At 33.2% G+C, this 23,756-nt stretch overlaps 2 protein-coding genes across 2 annotated transcripts; both read right to left on the minus strand.

Moving 5' to 3' along the window:
• Positions 1-3,399: 3,399 nt before the first annotated feature.
• LOC132625717 (alcohol acyltransferase 16-like) lies at positions 3,400-6,842 on the minus strand. The gene is made up of 2 exons (XM_060340306.1): positions 6,384-6,842; positions 3,400-4,412 (listed from the first exon to the last, which is right to left on the minus strand). The coding sequence occupies exons 1-2, from the start codon at positions 6,825-6,827 to the stop codon at positions 3,513-3,515; spliced, it is 1,344 nt and encodes a 447-aa protein (XP_060196289.1). The 5' UTR covers positions 6,828-6,842; the 3' UTR covers positions 3,400-3,512.
• A 6,003-nt stretch (positions 6,843-12,845) lies between these two features.
• LOC132625715 (alcohol acyl transferase 1 allele GSc-like) lies at positions 12,846-13,409 on the minus strand. The gene has a single exon (XM_060340305.1). It carries the CDS (start codon positions 13,407-13,409, stop codon positions 12,846-12,848), a length of 564 nt encoding a protein of 187 aa, XP_060196288.1.
• Positions 13,410-23,756: the final 10,347 nt, after the last annotated feature.

Here is a 23,756-nt window from a genome sequence, read left to right on the forward strand (position 1 = left end):
AGTTAGAATTTTGCTTTTTTTTTTTTTTTTTGCCCCCCTTTCCTTTAGGCATTTGGTACACAAAATTTACATTAAATAGCGTTCAAATGTAACTTTTCAGCCATTAGCCATATTGTCAATGAACTTTCAAATTTTATGTAAAATTCCATGTATGGTATTTGTAACTCTATAATAATGACCATTTTTCAATTACATAAACGAAAAGTGGTTATTTGTGATTTTTTTTAGAATTTACTATTCTAACTAATTCAGATTTGCACCGTATAGACCTATTAAGAGGGTAAAACACAACATATCGTTTCTATTTTTTAAGACTTGAGTCTGAAATTCTGATAAAGATAACAAAAAATTGACTATTACATCACACTCATCGGTAGGGTTGTACAAAGAAAACCGACAAATCGCACCAAACCGATAATTCAAATCAAATCAAGAAAAAACCCCGACCAATGGTTTGATTTGACTTGGCTTGGTGTTTTAAAAAAAAAAGGCCCGATCATAATTGGTTTGATTTTAACTAAAAAATGTCAACCGAACCAAACCAACCCGACAATACATATATACAATTTTCTAAAAATATTTTATACATAAAAATATTTATTTGTAATACAATTTATAAATATTTCTTAAACTTTTGCAATTTTTGTCTTTTACATATTATTTCAAGTTTGGACTTCGAATTTTGAATGGTCCAATAAGTTTTATAATCCATAAATGTTGGCAGCTCAAATAAAGTTCAAATTAAAACCAAATCAGTATTAATGCTAACGAAAGGAATTCAATTCTATCACTAGGAATGACAATAATGTTGGATATGTATTCTTTAGTTTTGCATTGATTTAGACAGTGAAAATACATATCTTAATTATATTTTATTTTTGTCATGTATATAATACTTATTAGTCATACTTATTATAGCACGACTTAGTGCTTTTAGATTATGATCATTTTCATTATGGCTTATTAATTAGCAATAATTATTTTATGCAATTTCATTATCTTTTTTATTGAATATTTTATTACAATGTCATCACTCATCTCACATTTGTGTTATTTCATAAGAGAGGCCTTAATTATATAGTTGTATCTTACTTTGACAAAAGAAATGTTTGAAGTAAAAGTTATATATTTTATATGAAGGCTTTTTCGAAGCAACCTGAGAAAATCGGAAAAAGAAAAACGAGAAAACCCGAGGTAAAAAAAATTGACTTATATTGATTTGGTTTGGTTTATAAATTTTAAAACCCGACACAATTGGTTTAGTTTGGTATTTGAAAAATTCGAACCAATCCGATCCATATACACCCCTACTCATCAGTGATTCGTGTTTTTTGAATATATTGATCACTATTCCAACAGTTTATTAAGTCATTTTTTCTTCTTCTTCTTCTTCTTCTTCTTTTCCTTTTGTTTTCACATCTGCAATTAAATATCCTTATTGTCGTGAGGTCTTGTTAGAAAAAGTCCATTCAAAAGAACACTAGAAAAGTTTGAAAAACTTTCACTACTAAATTTGACATTCATGTTCTACGGCTTCTATAATTAGAACATTGACCAAACAAAACAATAATGATTCAGTCCACCACTGAAAAATGACAAGCTATCGTATTTGACCAAGAATATGCAATAGGCAATATGAAACAACAGACGGGAAATGCTCAAAACTATCCTTAAAGTATGAAAAAAATTATAATATTTGCCTTTATTAATAGTTTGAATCCCATCATGCCCTTGTCACTACTTAATTGGGTTAAAAATGCCTTTATTTCACACGAAATTTAACGGGGCATAGTTAAAAGACTAATAAGAACATATTTTATTTTTATGTTTTAAAATTTTTTTTTTAAAAAGACAAAAATTAGTAAGAAAATCATTTACCTTTCAAAAAAATATCTAACAAGAAATCTTTCCTTCCTACGGAACACACCCTTAATACTAGGGTGACAAATGGGTGAGTTGGGCTGAAATTGACCCAATTAAAATGGGCTAAGGTAATAAATGGGTTGGGCTAACATTGGCCTAAAAATTACTTGGGCTTAAATGGCCTGGGTCATGACCCGCCTAACTTGATCCAGTTTTTTTGAAGGGTCCATTTTCTAGACCTGAAACATATTTTCGCGGATTTTTCGTGGAAAATATTTTTGAGGAAAACATTTTGCGTGTAAAATATTTTTGAGAAAAATATTTTTGTGAAAAATATTTTCCTTCGTATCAAACACACTACAAACTTATAAGATATAGGATCCAAGAAAAGTGAATACATAGAAAAAAAAATAAAGTAAATCTCAAGCAACAAACCCAAATTTAAGTAAATCTTAAAAATGGGCTAGAATTGGACTAATATTGGGCTAAGTTGTAGATCACTTTAAAATCACTTATGTTGCATAGAATTTCCTTATTTGGCTAAAAAAAATGGCGTTCAAGACAAAAAGGAACTTCCAAATTTGTTCATGAAAATACACCGTTAGAATAAAAATCAATTGCGTCTAAAAAAGAGATAAAATAAGATATACTTGGGATTCCCTTATTTTGGCCAAAAGTAATAAAGTTTCAGGTCAATTCCTATCCTACATATTTGACCAAAAAGAAGAAATAAATCGTTACTGCATCTAAAAGAATATAAGTTCAGGTAAAATATGTGTGATATTTAAGAAAAAAGTAAGAAGAGATACGCAATTGAAATAAATAAAATATTATATCACGAATATGCAATAATTAACGATCGAAAATTACATCACTTGAAAGTTGATTTTCTTTTATTTTTCTTTATTTTTACAGGCCTAGAAAGAAAGTCTATCCACTTTGCTATATCAACATCAAGGAGTGAAGACTATTAAATTGTCAAATTTAAAGGAATAATTAGAACAAAAATAACACTAGTATGCTACGAATAAACGATGCCACTATGCCAGAAGGGTCCCGATACTTATAGAAATAAAGCACCAAGCGCTAGCTTGTGGTGTCTCAGTATAATCTATGTATGTAATTCTATTGTTGCTTATTTTTGCACTGATCGAAGTGAACTTTATTCGAAACGATGTGTTGTTGTTCAAACTAACACAAGAATCGAATGCACTATGCATACACTAAAGAATGATCACAAGCCATGTATATTGGTCCTATAGTCAACTTCACAGTCATCGGTATATAGATTAAAAATTCCATTTATCTTTAGCTTTGTCAATTTATGTTGTTGGGATTTTTCAAAATCCTTGTTGCATCCATGTCGATCCTACATGATTTGGGTGTGGGTGTGAGATCCACATATACCGGATTTGTTCAATTGATTTGAATTTCGTCTTATATCATATATATTCAGATAAAGTACTAAACACACTTTGCTATTATATGAGATAACTATAGAACATTAATTAGTAATTGATCCATATGTGTCTCCAAAATCCAAACTTCCAACACAGAGGATATTAATTATTTCAGAACTATATCCAAACACGTAAATTGATCTAATAAACTAAGAACATATATTTTTAAGTGGCAATCCAAACACCTTGTTAAAGCTTTGATAGTTGCTTGACATTTGAAGTCAGCTTGTACATAACATCTTCAAATCTTTCCATAGCTTTTGGAGGCAAGCTTATTGTTGTTAGAATGCCTTTCTGCCCCTTGTAATTTTTAAAAGCCACAAAGAAACTAAAACAAGAATCAACCTTAGCAGCCCCACCATACTTTGGTTCTCCCCATCCAAAATCAACCTTATCAAATCCTACATAAGCAGTGTTTGAAATAGCAAAATTCCATGATTGTGTTATGCCAGGTCTCCCTTTAATTACCATAAAATCTACCATAGATCTAAAATACTCTTCATTCACTTGATTCTTGGCTTTCTTGATTAACTCAAGTGCATAAGTCAGCGGATATGTACTTAAAAGTCCTGCTTTTGACACTGCTGCTGGAAAAGCAAACGCGTTGCCATAATATCCGTGCGGTATTTTCAAATGTTCAAACCTCCCATGGGCTGTAACAAAATATGTCAGCCGCACAATTTCTTCAGGATTTAAATTGAGTGAAATTGTTCGATGTCTCCATAAAAACGAGGTTAATAACTCAAATCGTCCACTTGAACGATGAACTGGTGAAACTTGATTACGGATAGCTTCTATCTCCTCTTCACCAAAGAAAAATGAACGTTGAATCAATTCTTTTTCCAATTTTAACCATGCATTTGTTGATTCAATTTCTTCCTCAAATTCGTGATGCTTGCATGTAATGCGTGGTGATGGCCTCGCATTTAGGGTATCCCTTTGCCAGACGGGTATGATGGAAGGAGCAGAGGCTTTGAATTTCACAAAATCAGTTACTGCATTTAGGAATAAAACTAAGCCAAAGGCATCAACCATTGTATGATTAACTCTTACTGCTACTGCAAATCCACCACAAGTAAAACGGGTAACCTATAGGAATAAAGACATTCATATTAGAAGTGGAGGAAACTGACAAATCTCTGCTACTTCAATGAAAATTAAGTTTCGTGTGTGTTCTTATAATTTGTTGAATGAGTTTATTCTTCCTACAGTACGTCACGGTTTAAATGATAGAACCCAACCAACAGAACTATGTTAAGCTGCTCTATCATGTACATGCTCAGCAATTACCAATTAACATAAAATCCAACGAGTAGATTTTAATTCTTTATCGGTATGGTATAACTAGTTATGAATTTTGTCTTTTCAATAATTAATTAATGAAATATGAAAATCAATTGAGATTTTAAATTTAACAAGTATTTTGTTTTTGTTTATAACATAAAAAGTACAGAAAAAATAATTTGTTGCGTACTTTTATTTAAAACAGTTAAATGAGATCTAAACATCAAATGTTAGTATATATACATACCAGTGGCGGATCTAGCATGCTAGGTCGGGGTTCCATTGAACCCCCAACTTTCGACGCGGAGCATAAATTTATGCATAAAAATTTATTAAAACTGCAATAAATAGTAGACATGAACTCATAACTTTTAAAAACGACGGGTTTACACTAAGAATCTTAAGGTTGAACCCATAGAGTTTAAATTTTGGATCCGCCTCTGATACATACATAACAACACCTCACTATAACAACCATGAAATTTTCAGACAAACGTTGTCATTATAGAGAGGTTTGACTATAATTTTTGAATATCTACTTTTTGTTCTTAAAATATTGAGTTGACATAATCAATTTAGCATAAAAGATTAGTTAAATTGACTCTTGAAAAACAAAAACTGCCACGTAAATTAGAACGGAGTAGTATGCTTTAAGTTCGCGATCCATGACAGCATATGCAAACTATTTATCTGAAGAATGTTATATCTGTTTTTTTTTTACAACCGTGCAACTTTGTATTTTCGTTTTTTTTACGATCGTGCAACTCACAATGTCTCAAAAGGCACATATCCAGAATAATAAAATATTGGGATAAGTTGGCTAAACACGATATTTTACGCTAGGATGAACCGCCCAAAAATATGCAAAACAAAAGGAAACAGTTATAGCAAGTAAATTGTGTGGCATGTAGATGTAGTGATACAAGCATTTAGTCTCTCTCTCTTTTTTTTTCCTTTTCTCGATGTACATTTTTCCAATTCTCCGTCTTTATTCAAATTACTTTTAAATAGGACTCTCAAAAAGTGATATCGTAAAGAGTTAACTGAAAAAGTTTAACTTTTCTTGAATTGGTACAAGGTTCTATGAATTGATAGAAGTAGTAACAAGATTAATCCAACGAATACAAGTAAAATAATTAAAGAACACTAAGTATAATTTACCCAAAATAATACCTCCCGGCTGATTTACGTAAATATCCCCTTTTTAGATCATCATTCAAATTTTATTTCTATTTTAAAAATTATGCAAATATAGCCATTGAGAAATTATCCATCCGAACAATGTTAGACTCGAGTCGAACGTTTGCTCATAAATTGCTCAACCTTATAGAAAAATCGTCTAATGTTTTCAACAACCTACAAACTTTTAGACAACAGTATAACATTGTTTTATAAGATTTTCAGTTTGTTCAAAAGGGATTTTTCGTTTACAAGGTCTATAAGGGGGCAACCGACAAAACTTTTGGATACTTCCTATTGTTCCAGTTTATGTGATTATACTTTACTTTTTAGTCTATTCTAGAAAAAATGATACTTCTAAATTTGAAAACGATTACTTTTTTGAGATGTTTAAGGTCACAAGTTACAAAAAAAATGTAGTCAGAGATACGTTATGACATGTTTAAGACCACAAATTTTAAAAATCTTCATTTTTTCCCTTAAACTCAAACTCCGTGAAAACTAACGATTTAGACTAGGTCGCATAAATTAAAAGGGATGTAGTAATTAAATTAAAAGATGAATAATACTGTTGCAAAGGAGTGTATGATAATATACCTGAATCAACATAAGAGGGCAATCAGTGATCCCATCAGAACCTGGTACATTGTACAGCAGATCCTCCAAGAATGGACATGGAGGTTTTATGGATTCCCCTAACATATCAAGCTCCACATCTGCATAGGCTTCTGTAAACAATATTCCTTCACCATTGCAATTCACCATGTGCTTCCCCTTAGGCCCTAAGATGAGCCTACCAGCTAATGGATAGTAAAATACTAGTGCTTTTGATAATCCATCTTTAATCACCTTAGCAGGATCTATCCCTTCCATTGAAGGGTTGTGTTCGTAAAAAAATAAATTAGATATGTGAAAACGCAGACCTTCTCGATCGTCTATGTCTGAGAGATGTTTTATTTCACGAGGAGTAGCTGTTGCTGGAATGATTAATTCAGATTCACGCCGTATCACTGAGAGTTGTGAAGGGGAAAGTTGTTCCATTCCTCAAGGCGAAAAGGGAAATGATTGTATTGGATTATTTAGTATGCTACTTTAAGCAAGTAGCTATTTATTGTTCAGAAGTCAACTCTATTAGTAATTCTTTTGTGAGTCATTTTAGGACTTAGCTGTCCTAAAGGACCAATTAGTTAGGATTTTGGACAAACGATGTGCGTGCACATTACGCCTAAATAAGTGGCATTTATTGTCATAACCTGTGGTTAAAGAAACTTAACCCGTGACCATAGGGCTAAAGTTTCAGCTCTTAAAAGAGAAGCATGGAGCAGAATGTTTATTTAATATGTCCAATAGTGTTTTAAAAGGCAGTTTTGGGACTCGCCTTGTCCCGGGGCGGGACACTAGAAAAATCAACGCTCGGTGCTCGCTTTACGGTTCTTATATAATTATAGGTCAAATTCCTTAGTTAACATTGTTGATCCTCATAATGCTTTAATAATGAATGATTTCTAATAGTTTTTTCATCTATAAAAATAAGAAGATTGAAACTATCTCAAATAAGAAGCTTTAGTATTGTATATTTACTATTTGAGAACACCGTGAGAGTGAATATCACCTAACATTTCTTTTAAAAATACATAATCAAATTTTACATGTTCACTTATCATCGGTCGTCATGGCTTTTTCCTATGCCTCAAAATTATCATATTTTATTATTAAATTATTTGAATGTAATTTTGTTTCGTGAAGGAGTAATGTTTTAATTATAATACTAATAAAGTGTATTGATTATTTTCTTTTAGGGAGGTAAATTGCATAGCATGGAAGTAATATATTTAAGAAATTGTGATTCTTTTTTTGTTTGAAAGTTAAGATGTTAGAGTTAATTTGCATCTCATAATAGCTTTTACATCATTGCATTATTTTTACTTGTAATATTATGTTAGAAGTTTTATTTTCTATGAGTTATTTTAATCATGTTTTTAGTTTTTTAAAACTATTAATGTATTTTTTTTTTTATAAATTTGTGTTATTATACTATTTTACTACATTATAAATTAAAATCTTAAAGATCCATGGGGCTTACGCCCCATGCCTCGAGGCTTACGTCTCCCCCCGTGTTAAGTAAGACGTTCTACCTGTCACGCCCCGAACCATGGCCTGGACGTAACACGACACTCGGTGCCTGACTGCATGTGACCGAGCGAACCACATGGCTTGCTGAATCATCATGATACATAACATATGCGGAATATAACGTGAATGCATGATGAGCCTTTATAAAACATGTTAAGTCATAATACTTAATAAAATACTTGTTTAAACATGAGTGAGCCAAAATGGCTATACGACTCCAAATGTCTGACATGATATAACTGACTTGTCTAGTCTATGAAACATCTATCATGAGTCTGACTGGAAAACATACTTACTGGGACAAGGCCCCCAGCATACCTTTAGATGCATAATTAATCATAAAATAAACGTTGACTAAACCCCGAATGAGATGGGGCTCACCAATAAGCTGATACGAATGTTGTCCTACTGAGCAGATGTGTCGTCCTGTATATCAGTACCTGCATCGTGAAATGCAGGCCCCCGGGCAATAAAAGGGGACGTCAGCACATTGAATGTACTGGTATGTAAAGCAACCGAAAGAAACAACATGGGACATGAAATAACATGATAAGAACTGAAACTGAAAACCTGGACATGAACATGGGCATGAGTGCATATGTATATATATAACATAAGTAAAAACATGATAAGTAGGGAGAGCAATAACTTATAACCGATCCATGGTCTGGTGCTTGCGTCCCGCCAGCAGAACACTCAGTCCTTGCCAGGGAACATGAGATTTGATAAAATATGAAAGGATCCAATCATTATGAGAGATCGTCCGGAACATGGGTGGAGCGATCCTCATCCTACGGTGGCTACGTAGTTTCAGGCTATCTGAAACCCTCCTCGGTAATTAATGCAACTCCCAAAACATGAACATGAAAAATAGTGGCACTTGCTGCCCATGGTATATCATGAATCATAACTTGCTTGTACATAGTGTTCATGAATCATAACTTGCTTGTACATGGTTTTCATGAATCATAACTTGCTTGTACATAGTTTTCATGAATCATAACTTGCTTGTATAGTTTCATAAGATAACTTGTCATAGTCTTGCAAAACATGTTTTTCGTTCATGAGTAATAACAATAGTTCGAAATCATATATATATACTTGTCTTGAAAACATGCTTGTAACTTGCTGGATGAAATCATAAAGTTTCATATAAACATAATGAGAACACATGAGGAAGAATTCATGATTCATGGATTAAGCTAGGATTTCCTAATAACCGTAATGGAAGATTAGGAATGCAATAACGAATATAGATACAAAATTCATGCACATAAATACATAATTACGGGCTACCAATATGTTGGGTTTAATGCCCTAGGATTTGAACTTCATGGATTTTACGAAACGGATCATGGGGAAAAACATAGAGATTCCCACATGTGGATGAAAGTTATACATACCTTAACTTCCTGCTTTTGAGTGTATCACAATTTCCTTCAATCCCTTCAACTTTAATCTATAGCAATACAGGTCATAGGGACTCTATATTAGCAACAATATTCATGTTTTGTTCATCTAAGCATTTTATCAAACACTTGGTGGGCATGAAGCTCCACAACCTTCATTAATGGTGTTTTCTTCCCCCAATCCCCATTCTATTACTTCTAGCTGATTCTACAATCTCAATTAGATGTAATTGACATCATTCTTCATCACCCATATGAATACAACAATCCCAAGTCAACAATCCAAAAACCCTAGCATAGTTCATATAATTTTCTTTATCAAACCCATTTACTATTCTCCCAAGAACTTATCAACACTTTAATCATCAGGAAACATCATAAAACTTACCTTAGTTATTGTAGGAATAAGCCTTGAGTTGAAATGCTTCACTTGAACAAAACCCTAGTTCCACCTTCCATGGAATTTCTTGACTTGAATGGATTTGATGTGTTTCTCACACTTAGTTTTGGTGGATTGATGAAGTGGATCTTTTGTTTCACTTGGATTCTTGCATATGAAGTGTTTGGATGGCTCTAGAGAACCCTTGAGTCGTGTAGGAGAAATGGGAATGAAAACAAATGGGTTTGGGTCTCTTATTAACATCTTAAAATCTGACCCATCGGGCAATTCTACGCCCATTTTTACGTTCCGTATAATGGTTTTACGGACCGTATAACTCACCGTAAAACCATTCCAGTGATTTGGACATTCTGTGCTCATTTTACGGTGTGTTTTACGTCCCGTATAATGGTTTTACGGACCGTATAACTTACCGTAAAACCATTCCAGTGATTTGGACATTCTGTGCTCATTTTACGGTGGTCTGAGTCAATTTTACGGACCGTATAATTGTTTTACGGACCGTAAAATTGAACCGTAAAACTGACCAACGAAATATCATTCTCTGTGACCATTTGACGGACCGTATAAATATTTTACGGACCGTCAAAATGTTTTACGGACCGTCAAATGGTCCGTCAAAATTCTTCTGCTCGGACAGTCTGTCGTATAATGGGCATAACTCTTTGCACAGATGTCCGTTTGAGGCCCATAATATACCGTTGGAAAGCTATTTCAAAGGGCTACAACTTTCATCAAGAAAGTTTCCCCAAATTCCAAATTAATAATGGGGTTATGGTCGTTGTAAGTAAGGCCATCTATAAACTCACTTGCAAACATGCCCCGTAGAGTGGTTTTCAACTTTGTTTTGCCCAAAGACTCTTCTCAAGTTTTGATTGGGTTTCAAACACCATTTATACACTACTAAAATTGGGTTCATTATAACCCCATCTTATAATAAAAATCTTAACCCGAATGCACGAGGTGTTACACTACCTCACGCTCCCGCTTTTTAAAACACTGTGTCCAACATCCTAAAGTAGAGTATACTTTTGAAGAAAAAAAAAAGTCTAGCTCTATTTCAATGTGGTATACTTTTGGTAAAGTCAAAATTTGCGAATTTGGTATACTTTTGGTAAAGTCAAAATTTGCGAAAACTTTGAGCATTTCTGTCTTTTTCTTTATAACAGTAGAACTTTTTTCAGTAGCATATCCCAAACATATAGATTTGTGTTGGAACTGCTTCTGGTTTGCAAAATTACTCTCGTGTATAGAATCACTCAGTTCTATCAACTTCTGAGAAGAGATACTCCCTCCGGACCATAAGTCTCACTTTAGATAAGGAAGCCAAATAAGTCTCACTTTTTGATAGACCCTCGCTCAAGCTTAGTCCTAAAAAAAAAACTGCTATAATAAATACGAATAGTTTAGTAAATTTTATATTGTATTTATTGATTTCTTAATGACGTAATTTTTGCTAAGAGGATACTTATTTTGAGACAAAGAGAGTAGTAAAATAACTGAAGTATTCATCTCTCTTGAAAATAACCTTTTTGTTTACTAAAGCAACCACCAATTGCTATTGTTTTCCTCACACCAATGTGCAAATTGCAATCAAATAGTTTTTCCAATACCAAGAACTTTCAATACAAATAAAACTAATTATTTCAGAACTATAGTAAAATACACATCAATTTCAAAAGACAACAACGACAATAAACCCGGTCAGGACTGTCTCAACAAGATTGGAGGCTTAAAGTCTAATTTCAGAAAGAGCCCCTAATATTTATTTTATTTTTAAAAAGGAAAGATCGTGATATATATTTTTGCTTAAAGTCTACTTTACTAGCTTTTTTAGATGCGAAGTCATTAATTACTATTTTATAATCGTCAAGAACAAAGCAAAGCTGTTTAACATTTTTTTCAAATCAATCTATTCTAAAAAAAATATCAACTGACAATACAACTAATAAATCACGTGACAAAAAAAAAATTACATAAAAATTTAAAATTGTGTGCTCCACTCCATCTGTCTCAATTTATGTGACACAATTTGAATTTCGAGAGTCAAACTTTCTTATTTCTATCGTGAATTCAGACATACAATTTTTAAGTTTTTTGAAAAATAATTTACTAGTTAGAAACTACATAAAAATACTATAAGTCACAATAAATTTTTAAACAAATTAGCCATAAAACTTAATAAAAAGTGGTTCCCAAAGCCATTGCCTTAGCGGCTTTAGCCTTGAGCCGGGCCTGAACCCGGTATAAATCCACAAGTGAGGTTTGGGGAGGATAGAGTGAACACAACCTTATTCCTACCTTGTGAGGGTATGGAGACTGTTTTTGATAGACCCTCGGCGCTCAAGAGGAAATGACAATTTCAAAAAACAAAAAAACAATTTGGCAATCCAAGCACCACCTAAATCTTTGGCACTTTCCTGAGACCTTTGACGACATTTGAGGTCAACTTGTACATTGCTTCTGGAGGTAAGCTTATTGTTGTCAGGATGCCCTTCTGCCCGTTGTTACTTTTACAAGGCACATAGTAGGTAATAAAAGAAGGGTAAAGGTGCAAATATATTTCTCAACTTTGCGATTTAGAGCAGATATATTCCTCGTTATAAAAGTGGTGTAAATATACATCTGTCGTTATAAATGCTGCAAATATACCCTTTTTGCTGACGGATTTTTTTTTTTAAAAATCATTTAGTTTATTTCTTAATTAAAAAAATACCACATGGCTTTAAGTAGACATATTTTTCTAAGGGATAATGCCACATGATAACTTTTTTTTTGGTGGGTCGGGTCTGGTTCGTTTAAAAAAAATGGGTAGATTTTTTTTTTTAAAGCCACAGAGATATTTTTATAAACGAACAAGAACCGATCCACCAGAATTTGTTTTTACCATGTGGAGTTAGAAAAATATGTCTACTAAAAAAAATGAGTAGACCTTTTTTTTAAGGCCACATGGCATTTTTTTTTTAATTAAGAAATAAGTTAAATGATTTTTTTTAAAAAAATAAAACCCATTAGCGAAAATGATATACTTGAACTATTAATTTGTGTAAGGGCAGAGATATATTTGCACCATTTTATAACGGCAAGGACACTTTTTTAACGAAGGGTATATCTGATCTAAATCACAAAGTTGAGGGGTATATTTACACCTTTGCCCATAAAAGAATGAGCGTTAGCAACCCCACCATACTTGGGTTCTCCCCATCCAAAATCTTTATCAAAACCTACATTAAAAATGTTTGACATAACAAACTTCCAAGCTTGTATAAAATTAGGCCTCCCCTTAATCACATTAAGATCCGCCGGAGATCTAAAATACTCCTCGTTAACTTTATTCTTGGCTTTCTTGATTAATTCAAGAGCATACGTCAATGGATATGTGCTAATATGTCCGGCTTTCGATACTGCTCCTGGAATAGCAAATGCATTACCGTAATATCCAAGTGGTATTTTCAAATTTATAAGTCTCCAACGCGCTGTTACAATTGGTCCCATACACACAATTTCTTCAGAATTTAGATCGACTGCAATTGTTCGATTTTTCCACAAAAATGAGGTTAATAACTCAAATCTTCCGCTTGAATGATGGGTTGGTGAAACTTGATCGCGAATAGCTTCTATATCTTCTCTGCACCAAAGAAGAATGAGCGTTGGATCAACTCGTTTTCCATTCTGAACCATGCATCATTTGATTCAATTTCTTCATCATACTCGTGATGCTTGCACGTTATGCGTGGTGGCGTCCTCGCGCTTAGGAAATCCCTTTGCCAAACTGGTAGAATGGAAGGAGTAGAAGCTTTGGATTTCACTAAATCACTCACTGCATTTAAAAATAAAGCTAAGCCAAAAGCATCAACCATGGTATGATTTAACTCTTGCTGCTACGTTAAATCGTAAAATGGGTAACCTGTTCGAATAACACATATTCTTAATTATTAAAAGAGGATAAAACTGATAAACAAGGAATAATTAAGAGAACTTTGCTATACTCCATCTGGTTCAAAAAGAGTGTCTACTGAGTCATTTGCATACCTCTTAAGAAAAAATTAAGTCTTAGAAAAAAATTGGTGATTTGACTAAACTATGTACCCCTGATTACAGGTATTGCGATTTGATCACTTAACACTTAATAAGGATAAATATGAAAAAATAAAATTAATTCTTTCTTGATTTGAAAAGTAGACACTCTTTTTGAAAAGAAAAAAAGGCTCAGTGGATACTCTTTTTGAACTGGAGGGAGTACTAACGTGAGAGTATTTGGCAAAGAAGCCACTTCCTTAGTTTAAGTTGCAACATGACCACTCCTTTTCTTTTCCCTTTATCTTTTCATTTTAGGGTAAAGGGTAGTGGTTCCGAGGTCACTTTATAATTTTAAAAACTTTGTAGTTCACAACTTATACACTTAAGTCCCCTTTCACTTATATTAAAATATACAAAAGTCCCTTTCTCTCTCCTCAGTTCTTCCCAACTCTCGCTATAAAAAATTGAAGTGCACATTGGAATTCTCCCTCTCCCCCAGTCTTGGTAACGTTCTTGTCGTCTATTCCAGGTATCTTCTTTAATTTAGCAACTCCTCCAGAGCATTTAGAGCTCCATTTTGCCATGAAAGTTGTTATTATTTGACGAACTCGATAGAACCCTAGTGTTCATGAAGTTGAAATTTCTTTTTCAAAATTTTGGAAGTTTCGCCTGTTTTTTGCTAGAAATATGTGTTATTTCTACTTGTTTCGATCTTTGTTTTTCTGTTTTTGCAAACATATCATGGTCTATTAATAGACTTTTGGTTGATTATTCTTATTTTTTTGTCGGGGCTGATCAACGTCACTATATTGTTTGTATATAGATTATAAAATGGCTAGATGTAGAGGAAGAGGAGGGCACATAATTCTAACCCGTTCTAGGGCCACATCTGACGATAGAAAAAGAAAAGGTAAAGAAGTTAGCCGAGAAGGTAAAAAAAAAAACTGTACAACCTGAAAATGACGCGTACTTAGAGAAGAATAATGATGAGTATAGTGTCGAGGAAGGTGAAAGAGATGATCCCCATGTTTCTGAGGGGTCTGGTGGTGATGAAAATGATAATCCCTTGTCCTTGCCATATTGTGCAAAGATAATTGACGTCAATAAGTATGGTCTGATCAATTGGCTGGATGATTACAACTCGTTTCCAGCAAAAGTTTCGGTTAGGATTAGGCTGACATTGCTTGATGATTTAAAAAAAAAACCCTAAAAGATCATAAACTTAGGAAAATGTTCAGGCATTCCTGTTTTGGTCAGTTTAGAAAAATATTAGAACACTTCAATAGATTCAATGGAATGTTGGTGCATTCTATGGTTCTTCGTCATGTGGTTGAGAAGAAAAAGCGTGAGATGTGGTTCTTGGTGAATGACAAGCCTGTGTGTTTTGGCTTGAATGAGTTTGCTTTGATCACTGGTCTAAACTGTGCATCATATCCTAGCCCAACTAGAGAGGAAAGGGTACTTAAGAAAAGGGAAGGATTCTGTGCAAAAGTTTGTCGCAATAAAAAGATTTCTGCAGAAAAGCTATTGGCGGTGGTAAGAGGGCCTAGGTCGACCAAAGAGGAAAAGCTGAAATGTTGGCTTGTGTGGTTTGTGCACACAATATTGCTTGCCAAAGATGTGTCAAAAGCATGATGTGCAGAATAAGAAAACAACTTACTAGAAACACGAATCATGTATGCCAGAAACGGTATCCGGCCCCTTGCGGGACCCGGGGAACGTGGCGCCACCCTGCCTTTGGCGCCACACACATCATACTCCAGAAGGTTTGCTCCGTAATCTCCGTCACACATCATAATATCACATCATAAGATCAGAATATACTATACACATATATGGTTCGGCGAACCATGAACACATCATAACACCGTAACACATCATACTCCGGAATACATATATGGCACCCGGCCCTCAAGCGAGGGACCCGGCGAACCATGCGCACGACATATACCGGCCCGGGACTCCGCGAAAGAGATCATGACATATGCACGAGTAGAGTAGTGAGAAACTAAATGCACATAAATCAAGACTCGATAGATAAGTATACTTACCGACCCCTAAAGGCTCAGAAACAAGTTCCGGGTCAATCCGACTTAGTATAAGAAAGTTATGAGCGTTTGAAGTACAGAACGTTCTATAAGCGTTTCAGAAGCTATTTTTGGGAAATCAAAGCCATAATCATGTCAAGTATCTTTCGGATATCGTTATGGATATCCGAAATAGAACTTTTGGAACCACATGCACATATCAAAATATATCAAAGACTCGATGGAATAATCGAACGTGCTAGCATTTGAAAAATCAAAACTTTAGTCATATCAATTATCTTTCGAATGCCCTTTGGAAACACATCAACAAACTTCGGACATCATAGATATGCATCAAAACCATATGAAACAACTTATGGAAGTCAAGAATATTAGCCTTCCTAGTGGCTCTAAGAATAGGAAATTTCTTTGAAATCATACATATACGTCATTAGCTCGTTTCGTAAAGATCATGCCAAAAGAAAGAAAGGGTAAGCCTTACATACCTGCTCCACGTCCTATTGGCTACGTTTATTCGTCCAAGCTCGTTAGTCTACATTCAAGGAGATTTACATAATCATCAGACATATTGTCACACACTTGTCTTAATCTTTCAAGTAAATTCACTTATAATTTGCCGAAATTTCGGCATCATTTCCCCTGTAAATACACCATCCCCGAGAATCTAACTCGGCCAAATCAACAATCAACAATCCGAGAATTCAACTCGGCCAAATTATTAACAACATTACCAACAATCGTACTAACAACTTCAACAATCAATCCCAAAACATATTCTAACATCAACAATTCTTGTCACACAATTCACGGCATTTCATTTATCCAATTTAATCACATATATTCAAGCTAACACCAATGATCCCACATTCAAGTATTAATCCGAAATCTTTCTAATATGATTCAAGAATGCTTCTAACAATTCACATGATATTCCAACAACCCAATCAACATTTTTACTTTACCCGAAACCTTCCAAATGCGACACAACAACCACAATACATTCTCTTCTTCCAAATTCATGGACTATACCAACAATTCACACACTAACAACATTATTTTCCATAAGTGCAAGAACACTATATTCAATTCACATTAACTTCTAAAATAATTTTCCAACAATTACAACTTGAACTAGAATTATTAAACTTTCATTTCTCATCATAGATTCCATTACAACAACAACCAAAATACTAGATAAAATTAGCTCATCATCCCTACACACTACAACACATATACACGGCCACACACACTACACATACACGGCCACCACACAACTTCCATATTTTCACAAATTTCATTTCTACATACTACAACATACCTAAACCATTCATAACATATAAAAGAAGATTAATTCTTACCTTTTTCCCTTGATTTCCCTTTTGTCTAGAATTGTGAACTTGCAACAAAGAGAGGTTTTCTTGCTCCAACAATTATACCACGTTAAAGAGGACCTTTGAATTAGTAGGAATACTAGAAAAAAATATTTTTTTGATGGGGATTTTTGGACCTCAAAATTCGGCCACCATGGCCGAATGGTCTTCAATTTTTGTTCTTCAAGGTTCTCAAACTTTCTAAGTGTTAAAGATGAAGAATGTGATTAATTAGTCATCTAAGGTCCTCATATATAAGTCATCCATGTGTCCATGGCCCACATATGGCTTGGATCAATTAAAATTAGCCAAGCCATGGGTGAGAGCCCACATATGCCACACGACCAACATGGCCTTTTATTTCATGATTTATCAACTTTCTAAAATTAACTTTTAACCCCAAATTTTTCTAATATTCCATGCCCATAAATTCATAAGCAACTTATGCCTTTCTCAATAATTCCATACCAATAATATTCATAAACAACTTGTGTATTAGACAAGATCAAAATATAGTCTTGCCCTTAACTTCTCACAATTATCCTGGATTGTCCGAACGTACAAAATACAGGTTATAACAGGAACAACTTCACCAATGGGTTCTCACCAAGACTAAAAGCAAGTCTCAGATCACCCAAGTGATGAATACAGAGTTTATCCATGAGATATGGAATGAGATAAACAATAGAATTTTTGAGAAAGTTGAGAGTATAGAAAGTATTATCGCAAAAAAAAAACATGTATTTGTTGTGTAAGATCTTCCCTAGCTGGGAAAAGTTTGCTAGATAGGTGTCAGTTTTGAGATGAGTGTCATCGGAAGGTTGATGAGTCGTGAAATTACGCGATATTCGATGCTAATTCCTTAAGTTTTTGTGACTCTTTAAGCACTTTTGTTGTTACTTTTTGTGTGTTTTATGTTGTTTTGTAGGAAAAGATGCCCGGAGAGCATAACGGAGCAAAATGGATCAAAATGAACCAAAATGGAACAAAATAGAGCAAAACAAGCCAAAATAGAAGAAGCGTGACCTGCGAGTCGCAGGTCACACATGCGAGCCGCATGTTCTGCAGCAAGTTTGACTTTTTAACTTGGTTTTATATGATTTAGAAGTGATCGGAAGAAACCAAATGAAAATAAAGTCAAAAAGAGGCCAAATTGGACAGATTTGCAAAACTGTCAAAACTGGACAGTTTTGCAAAAAGGGACAGAACTGCAAAAAACGGGCAGAATTGCAAAAACTGAAAGTTGGGGCATATTTTGTCAATTTTTGGACTTGGAAAAATCTGGGCATAAAAGAGAAGCTTAGGGCAACATATCATTTTTATCTTTGGCAGTTTTTCATCAAGTTTGGAGACTAGTTTTTACACCACACTTTGGGGTTAAAGATTTGAAGATTTGGTTGAGTATTTCTTAAACCTTTAATTCATTTCTTCAATTCCTTGCTTTGTATTGTATATCTAAGTGTGTAGCTTTCTATCCCATAACTTGAATCTCGTTTATGAAAGTATTCTTGATTAAAGTTTGGTTTGAAACTCTTGTAATGCTTATGTATTGAATGATTCTTATTGCTATTGAAGTGGGTCTTTGTTGATTTAATTAATCTCGTTCTTGAATGTTTCCAAAGGGATTAGCTAATCCTAGGACTCACCCATTTACTTAGATTGAGCTTGGAAAAGGAAATCTAGGTTGGGAAAGATTAATTAACAAGAATTTGGGTCATTAAACTCATCTAATAACTTGAGCTCGGAAGAGGATAGTTACTTGAGGTTAAATTGATTGTGCCTAATATCACACTCTAAGGCTTGGAAAAACTTAGAGTGAAATTCATTGATTTGGTTGGAAGACTTTCAATGAGATTTTAGAAATCATTATCTATTAACATAAACCCGCTCTTAGTTGTAAAATCGTGAAATACATTGGATCGTTACTTGAGTGTAATCTCCTATTATCCAAACTTGTGGCCATTGATCATTTTACTCGCTTTCTAGGTTAGTTTACATTTCCGCATTAGTTATAATCTTTCTCAAAAACCTAAATATTATCCATCGTTTGGCTTTAGCGTAGTTGGTGAAAGTTCCTTACTTTCTTAATCGCCTAGCATATTGTTCCCTGTGGGATCGACCCCGACTCATAGTTGGGTAAATATATTGCATACGACCGTGTACACTTTCTCTTTGAGGAGTGTATTTTGGACGTTATCAAAGGTAAGACTTCTGTTTTGAGAGGACTAGCTATTTGAGTATGTACTAGCTTGAATTGTAATTATTTCCTTTGGTGGTTAATGAAATTCCGATAATTACCAAAAAAAGAAATTGAATTTTTTTGGTATGAAGTTAGAAAGTATGGACATCAATTCCAAAGCTGGGATTTCGAAAGATTAACTTTAGACAAAATTCTAAAATTTGGGACTGTCAAGGCAAACTTTGGATAAGCATATCTCGAAAAAGTCTGAAATTAGCATAATTCAGGTAGAACTCAAAAACACATATAACTCGAGAGTAAATATCTTTCTCATTCTTTTTAGTCTAGTGAAAGGTTAAACATACTTGGAGAATCAGATCTACAGTCTTGTATCATTCACATTGTTGAAGCTAAGACATTTGTTTTAATTTCTTGAATAATTCTAAAAAGTTTGTGAGTAGCGTCTGACATCGATTGTCTATGGAGATGGATCCAATTAAAGAGGAGAGGCTAAGAGCAGCTACTATTTCTATATCAGGAAACTACAGGATTAATATTATCCCAAATTAATCTATGATCACTAGACATATTCCATCTTTTCATTGATCTTTTGGCAAGATTGGATGAAATCATGAAAAATATAGTCACAGGGAGAGTTTGTATGTTATTTTCAAAATTAGATGTAATTCATATTAAAATTTGTGAAAACTCAATATGAGCGACAGTTTGAGAACAAAACAATGTCATGCGAATTGTAAGGAAATAGGGAAATGGGTCCAACCTGATTTCCCTAATCGGAAAAATTAAAAGAGAAAAAACAGGGGACTCGGTCTAATTTTGTTCTAAAAAATTGTCACTGATGGATTATGGCAGGTGACCTATTATTATAAAGATTATTTACACCATTGTATTAAATTGAATTACATTAACAGGTAAATCTTCATAGCAAATCAATCAATCAATCAATACATACTATAAAGGGAAAATGGTCAAAAATACCCATTTTTTAAACCCGCTCCATGATTTAAACCCGACTCAACTAAATAATAACCCATAAGATCCCCTTATTCCCCCAATTCCCTCAAACTTCAAACCTACGTATTGGGGGAATAAGGGGATCTTATGGGTTATAATTTAGTTGGACGGGTTTAAATGATGGAGCCGGTTTAAAATTTTATAATTTCGGATTATTTTGGGGGATAATTTCCATCAAGACAGGGGTATATTTGAAAACTATAAGGATGAGAGGGATATATTTGACCCAAAATAAGTTAAGAGGATATTTTTAGCCTTTTTTCAAAAGTAGAGGGGTATTTTTGACCCTTTTCCCTATTATAAAACTAGGGTGACACCTCTCTATGGCCTCTATTTCTATTTATCTTTTATCTTTTTTTTTTTTTTTTTTTTTGCTTTTGTCTCATTTTTTAAATGATTTATGTACTACGTTAAAAAAAAAAAATTACTCCTTTAAATGTCTTAATTGTCTATGCTAAATGTGTTACATTTATAAAAGAAACGCTTAGGTCATGCTAAATTACTTCAACATTGTATTTTTATCTCTTCTCTATAGCCAACAATTACATTTTTCTTTTATCTCTTTTTCGTATTTCTTTTGCATTTCTCTCCTTCAATTTACTGAACACAATGAAGTCAGATCCGTTTGCTAAGCCCAAATAGCCAATGGTCTGAAAAGTAATTGTGATCCATTTTCTAAAACCCCACGTAGCTATAGCAATTAAATATCATTTGCAGTATTCTTTCCTCTCTTTCATCTATTTATTGTTTTTCTCCTTTATTTGCTTTAAAATATTCACCTCCATAACTCATATCTAATTACCTAATTAATTTCTACTCTTAATCATATCCATAACTTTCATGGTTTCATATTCATAACCCCCAAACAATTAATTTAAAAATTTAAGATACCTTATGATGTTCCTTCATTTTTATCAATATAAATTCATCTCTTTTATTTCATGAGACTCCTACCCTAGGTTATCATTTACATTTCATATTTGAAGTAGTAATACTTTTATATCATTACAGTAGTATTGGATTCATGCTTTAGCTTGACTCAATGAAAAAGGCTCTTGAATGTTGATTAGTTGTGGGAGGAAGACGTGTCGAAAAGGGCTCGAAAAATTATGCATTGATTCTATATTTCCTTTTCCACTTATTTGTTATGATTAAAGTTCTAAGAAGGATGTGGTTGTTGTGTTTTTTTTTTCTCTATTTTTTTTTTCCGTGTTTTCTTTCTATGAGACATCTTTAAGTTTGGTTACCTATAAATTTTTGATTGTCACAAGTCTATATTTTCGTTTGGTCTCAAAAAGAACACTATGTGCATAAGTGGTAGAAATATGTAGACGGAGTCTCGCTGCTCAATCTAATTTTCTTTCTTTAATTTGACCTTTTTTTAAATATAAATTGCACATATGCTGTGAGATTTATATTTTTAAAGTATATTCGAAGTTATTAGCCTCAGTATATAATTGCTGAGGTTTGGCTTGCCAAGGCCAAACTTCAGTTGCGTAAACCAAAACTTTGTTTGCAGGAGCAACATGTCAAGGCTAAGAAAAAATATATATCATGCGAGTTTTTGTAACTTCAGATAAGTTTGTCGAAAGCCATATTCAAAGTGGCTAAAGATACAAAATCTTAGCCTCAATATATAATTGTTGAGGTTTGGCTACCAAAACTTTATTTGCAGAAGCAACATGTCAAGGTTAAGGAAAAATATATATCATACCAGTTTTTATAACTTCAAATAAATTTGTCGAAAGTTATATTTAAAGTGGCTAAACATACAAAATTTTATAAACTATGACCGTGGCTTAAATAAGAGTTCCAAAATTGATTATATGTGCACTTACCTGAATCCATTCGTTGAATTATTCATTCAAAATATGTAGAGCACTAAGGACTGAAAATGGGATGAATACAAAGAGAGCGTTCTATAGGATGTACTGATTTCTTCTAAGTCATTTTCTTATTGTTAATTTTTTTTTCCTTTGTTTAATGTTTATATTTTTTAAATAATATTCAAATATTAGAGGAAGATTAGTTCGTGAATTCAATGAGATCTTTAGACTTTCATGTTTGTAATTTTTTAGTATTTAATATTAGTACTCAAATATTAGAATTTATTTTCATAAATTTGATTTTTTAATAACCGCTCGAAGCGCGATCAAGTTTACTAGTATAAAGCTAGACATAAATAAGATGATGTAACACCTCTTTATGACCTCTATTCCTATTTATTTTTTTTCTCAATTTTTTGACATATTTTCCTTCTTTCCTTTCATTGATCACTCAATTTATATAGCTAAAAATATTTATTCCTCCCTTTTAAAAGTAACCGACTAGATCAGACGTGCCCTTTTCTTTCCTCAACATGGCTAGCTGGACATGTTTTAACATATTAATTATAATTTCAGTTACTAATTTTATGTCATGAGTTATATACTTCCCAATTAAACATTCAACATCATTATATACTTTGACAAACTATATGTATCGGAGTAGTGACTATGCATCAAAGCTAAGGTTTTTGGGATTTTGTAATCTCTTTTCTTTTATGGGTGATGCAATTTGTCCTTATGTCTAATGTCCCTTAGTATCCACATATAATCTTGGATGATTTAGTTTGGCTCCACGGGGAAGACAAATAATGAATCAATTGCTTTTCATGATTTGGAAAATCACTATTTCGATGGCAATTTGAAATTCCAAGAGTAAGTTTCTTGACTATATATAACATCCTTTATTAATTGATTGATATAAAGTTTTTTAGCTTCTGATGTCTTCAGGCGAAGTATTTGCGAAAGTAGAAGCAAGAGAAGGAAGCCAACATTTACATTGATGTTGCTTAGAAAATATGCATATAGCTTTTAATAGTTATGTGAATCAATTTTTGATAAGCCTAGGATAGACGTAAGAATGTAAAATTAATTTGTAGTTTTCATTATTCATTTTAATTTATACAGAGGTTGTTTATTGATATATCGAATTGCAATCCTCAAGTTCTTCATTTTCTTTTAACTGATTAAAGTTCTCAAACTTTCCAGATTATCATAAATCATCATTATTGTCATATTGGGATCGAGTCCTTCGAGCTTATTACTTGAATGCAGCAAGTTGGCTAGACTAAAAATAATTTGGTCAAGTTGTTTTCTTTTACTATCCATTTTTTCTCGAAAGAGAATTTATGTTCTTCTCTAGACCCTGATTCATTGTTTATTATTTTCGTCATTTATCAAGGGATAAATCTTTGGTGCATATAAAATGTGTCAAACATTTAGGCTCCTAAATGTAAGTTATTTAGCTTTTAAACTATGACACTGCTGCTTAGTGAAGTTCAGATGCAATTTTTTGGGTTTTATGTTCTATCCTTTAAGTCAATTAATATACA

Source organism: Lycium barbarum, unplaced genomic scaffold (assembly GCF_019175385.1).
Source record: "Lycium barbarum isolate Lr01 unplaced genomic scaffold, ASM1917538v2 unchr_scaffold_46, whole genome shotgun sequence".
Taxonomy (NCBI): domain Eukaryota; kingdom Viridiplantae; phylum Streptophyta; class Magnoliopsida; order Solanales; family Solanaceae; genus Lycium; species Lycium barbarum.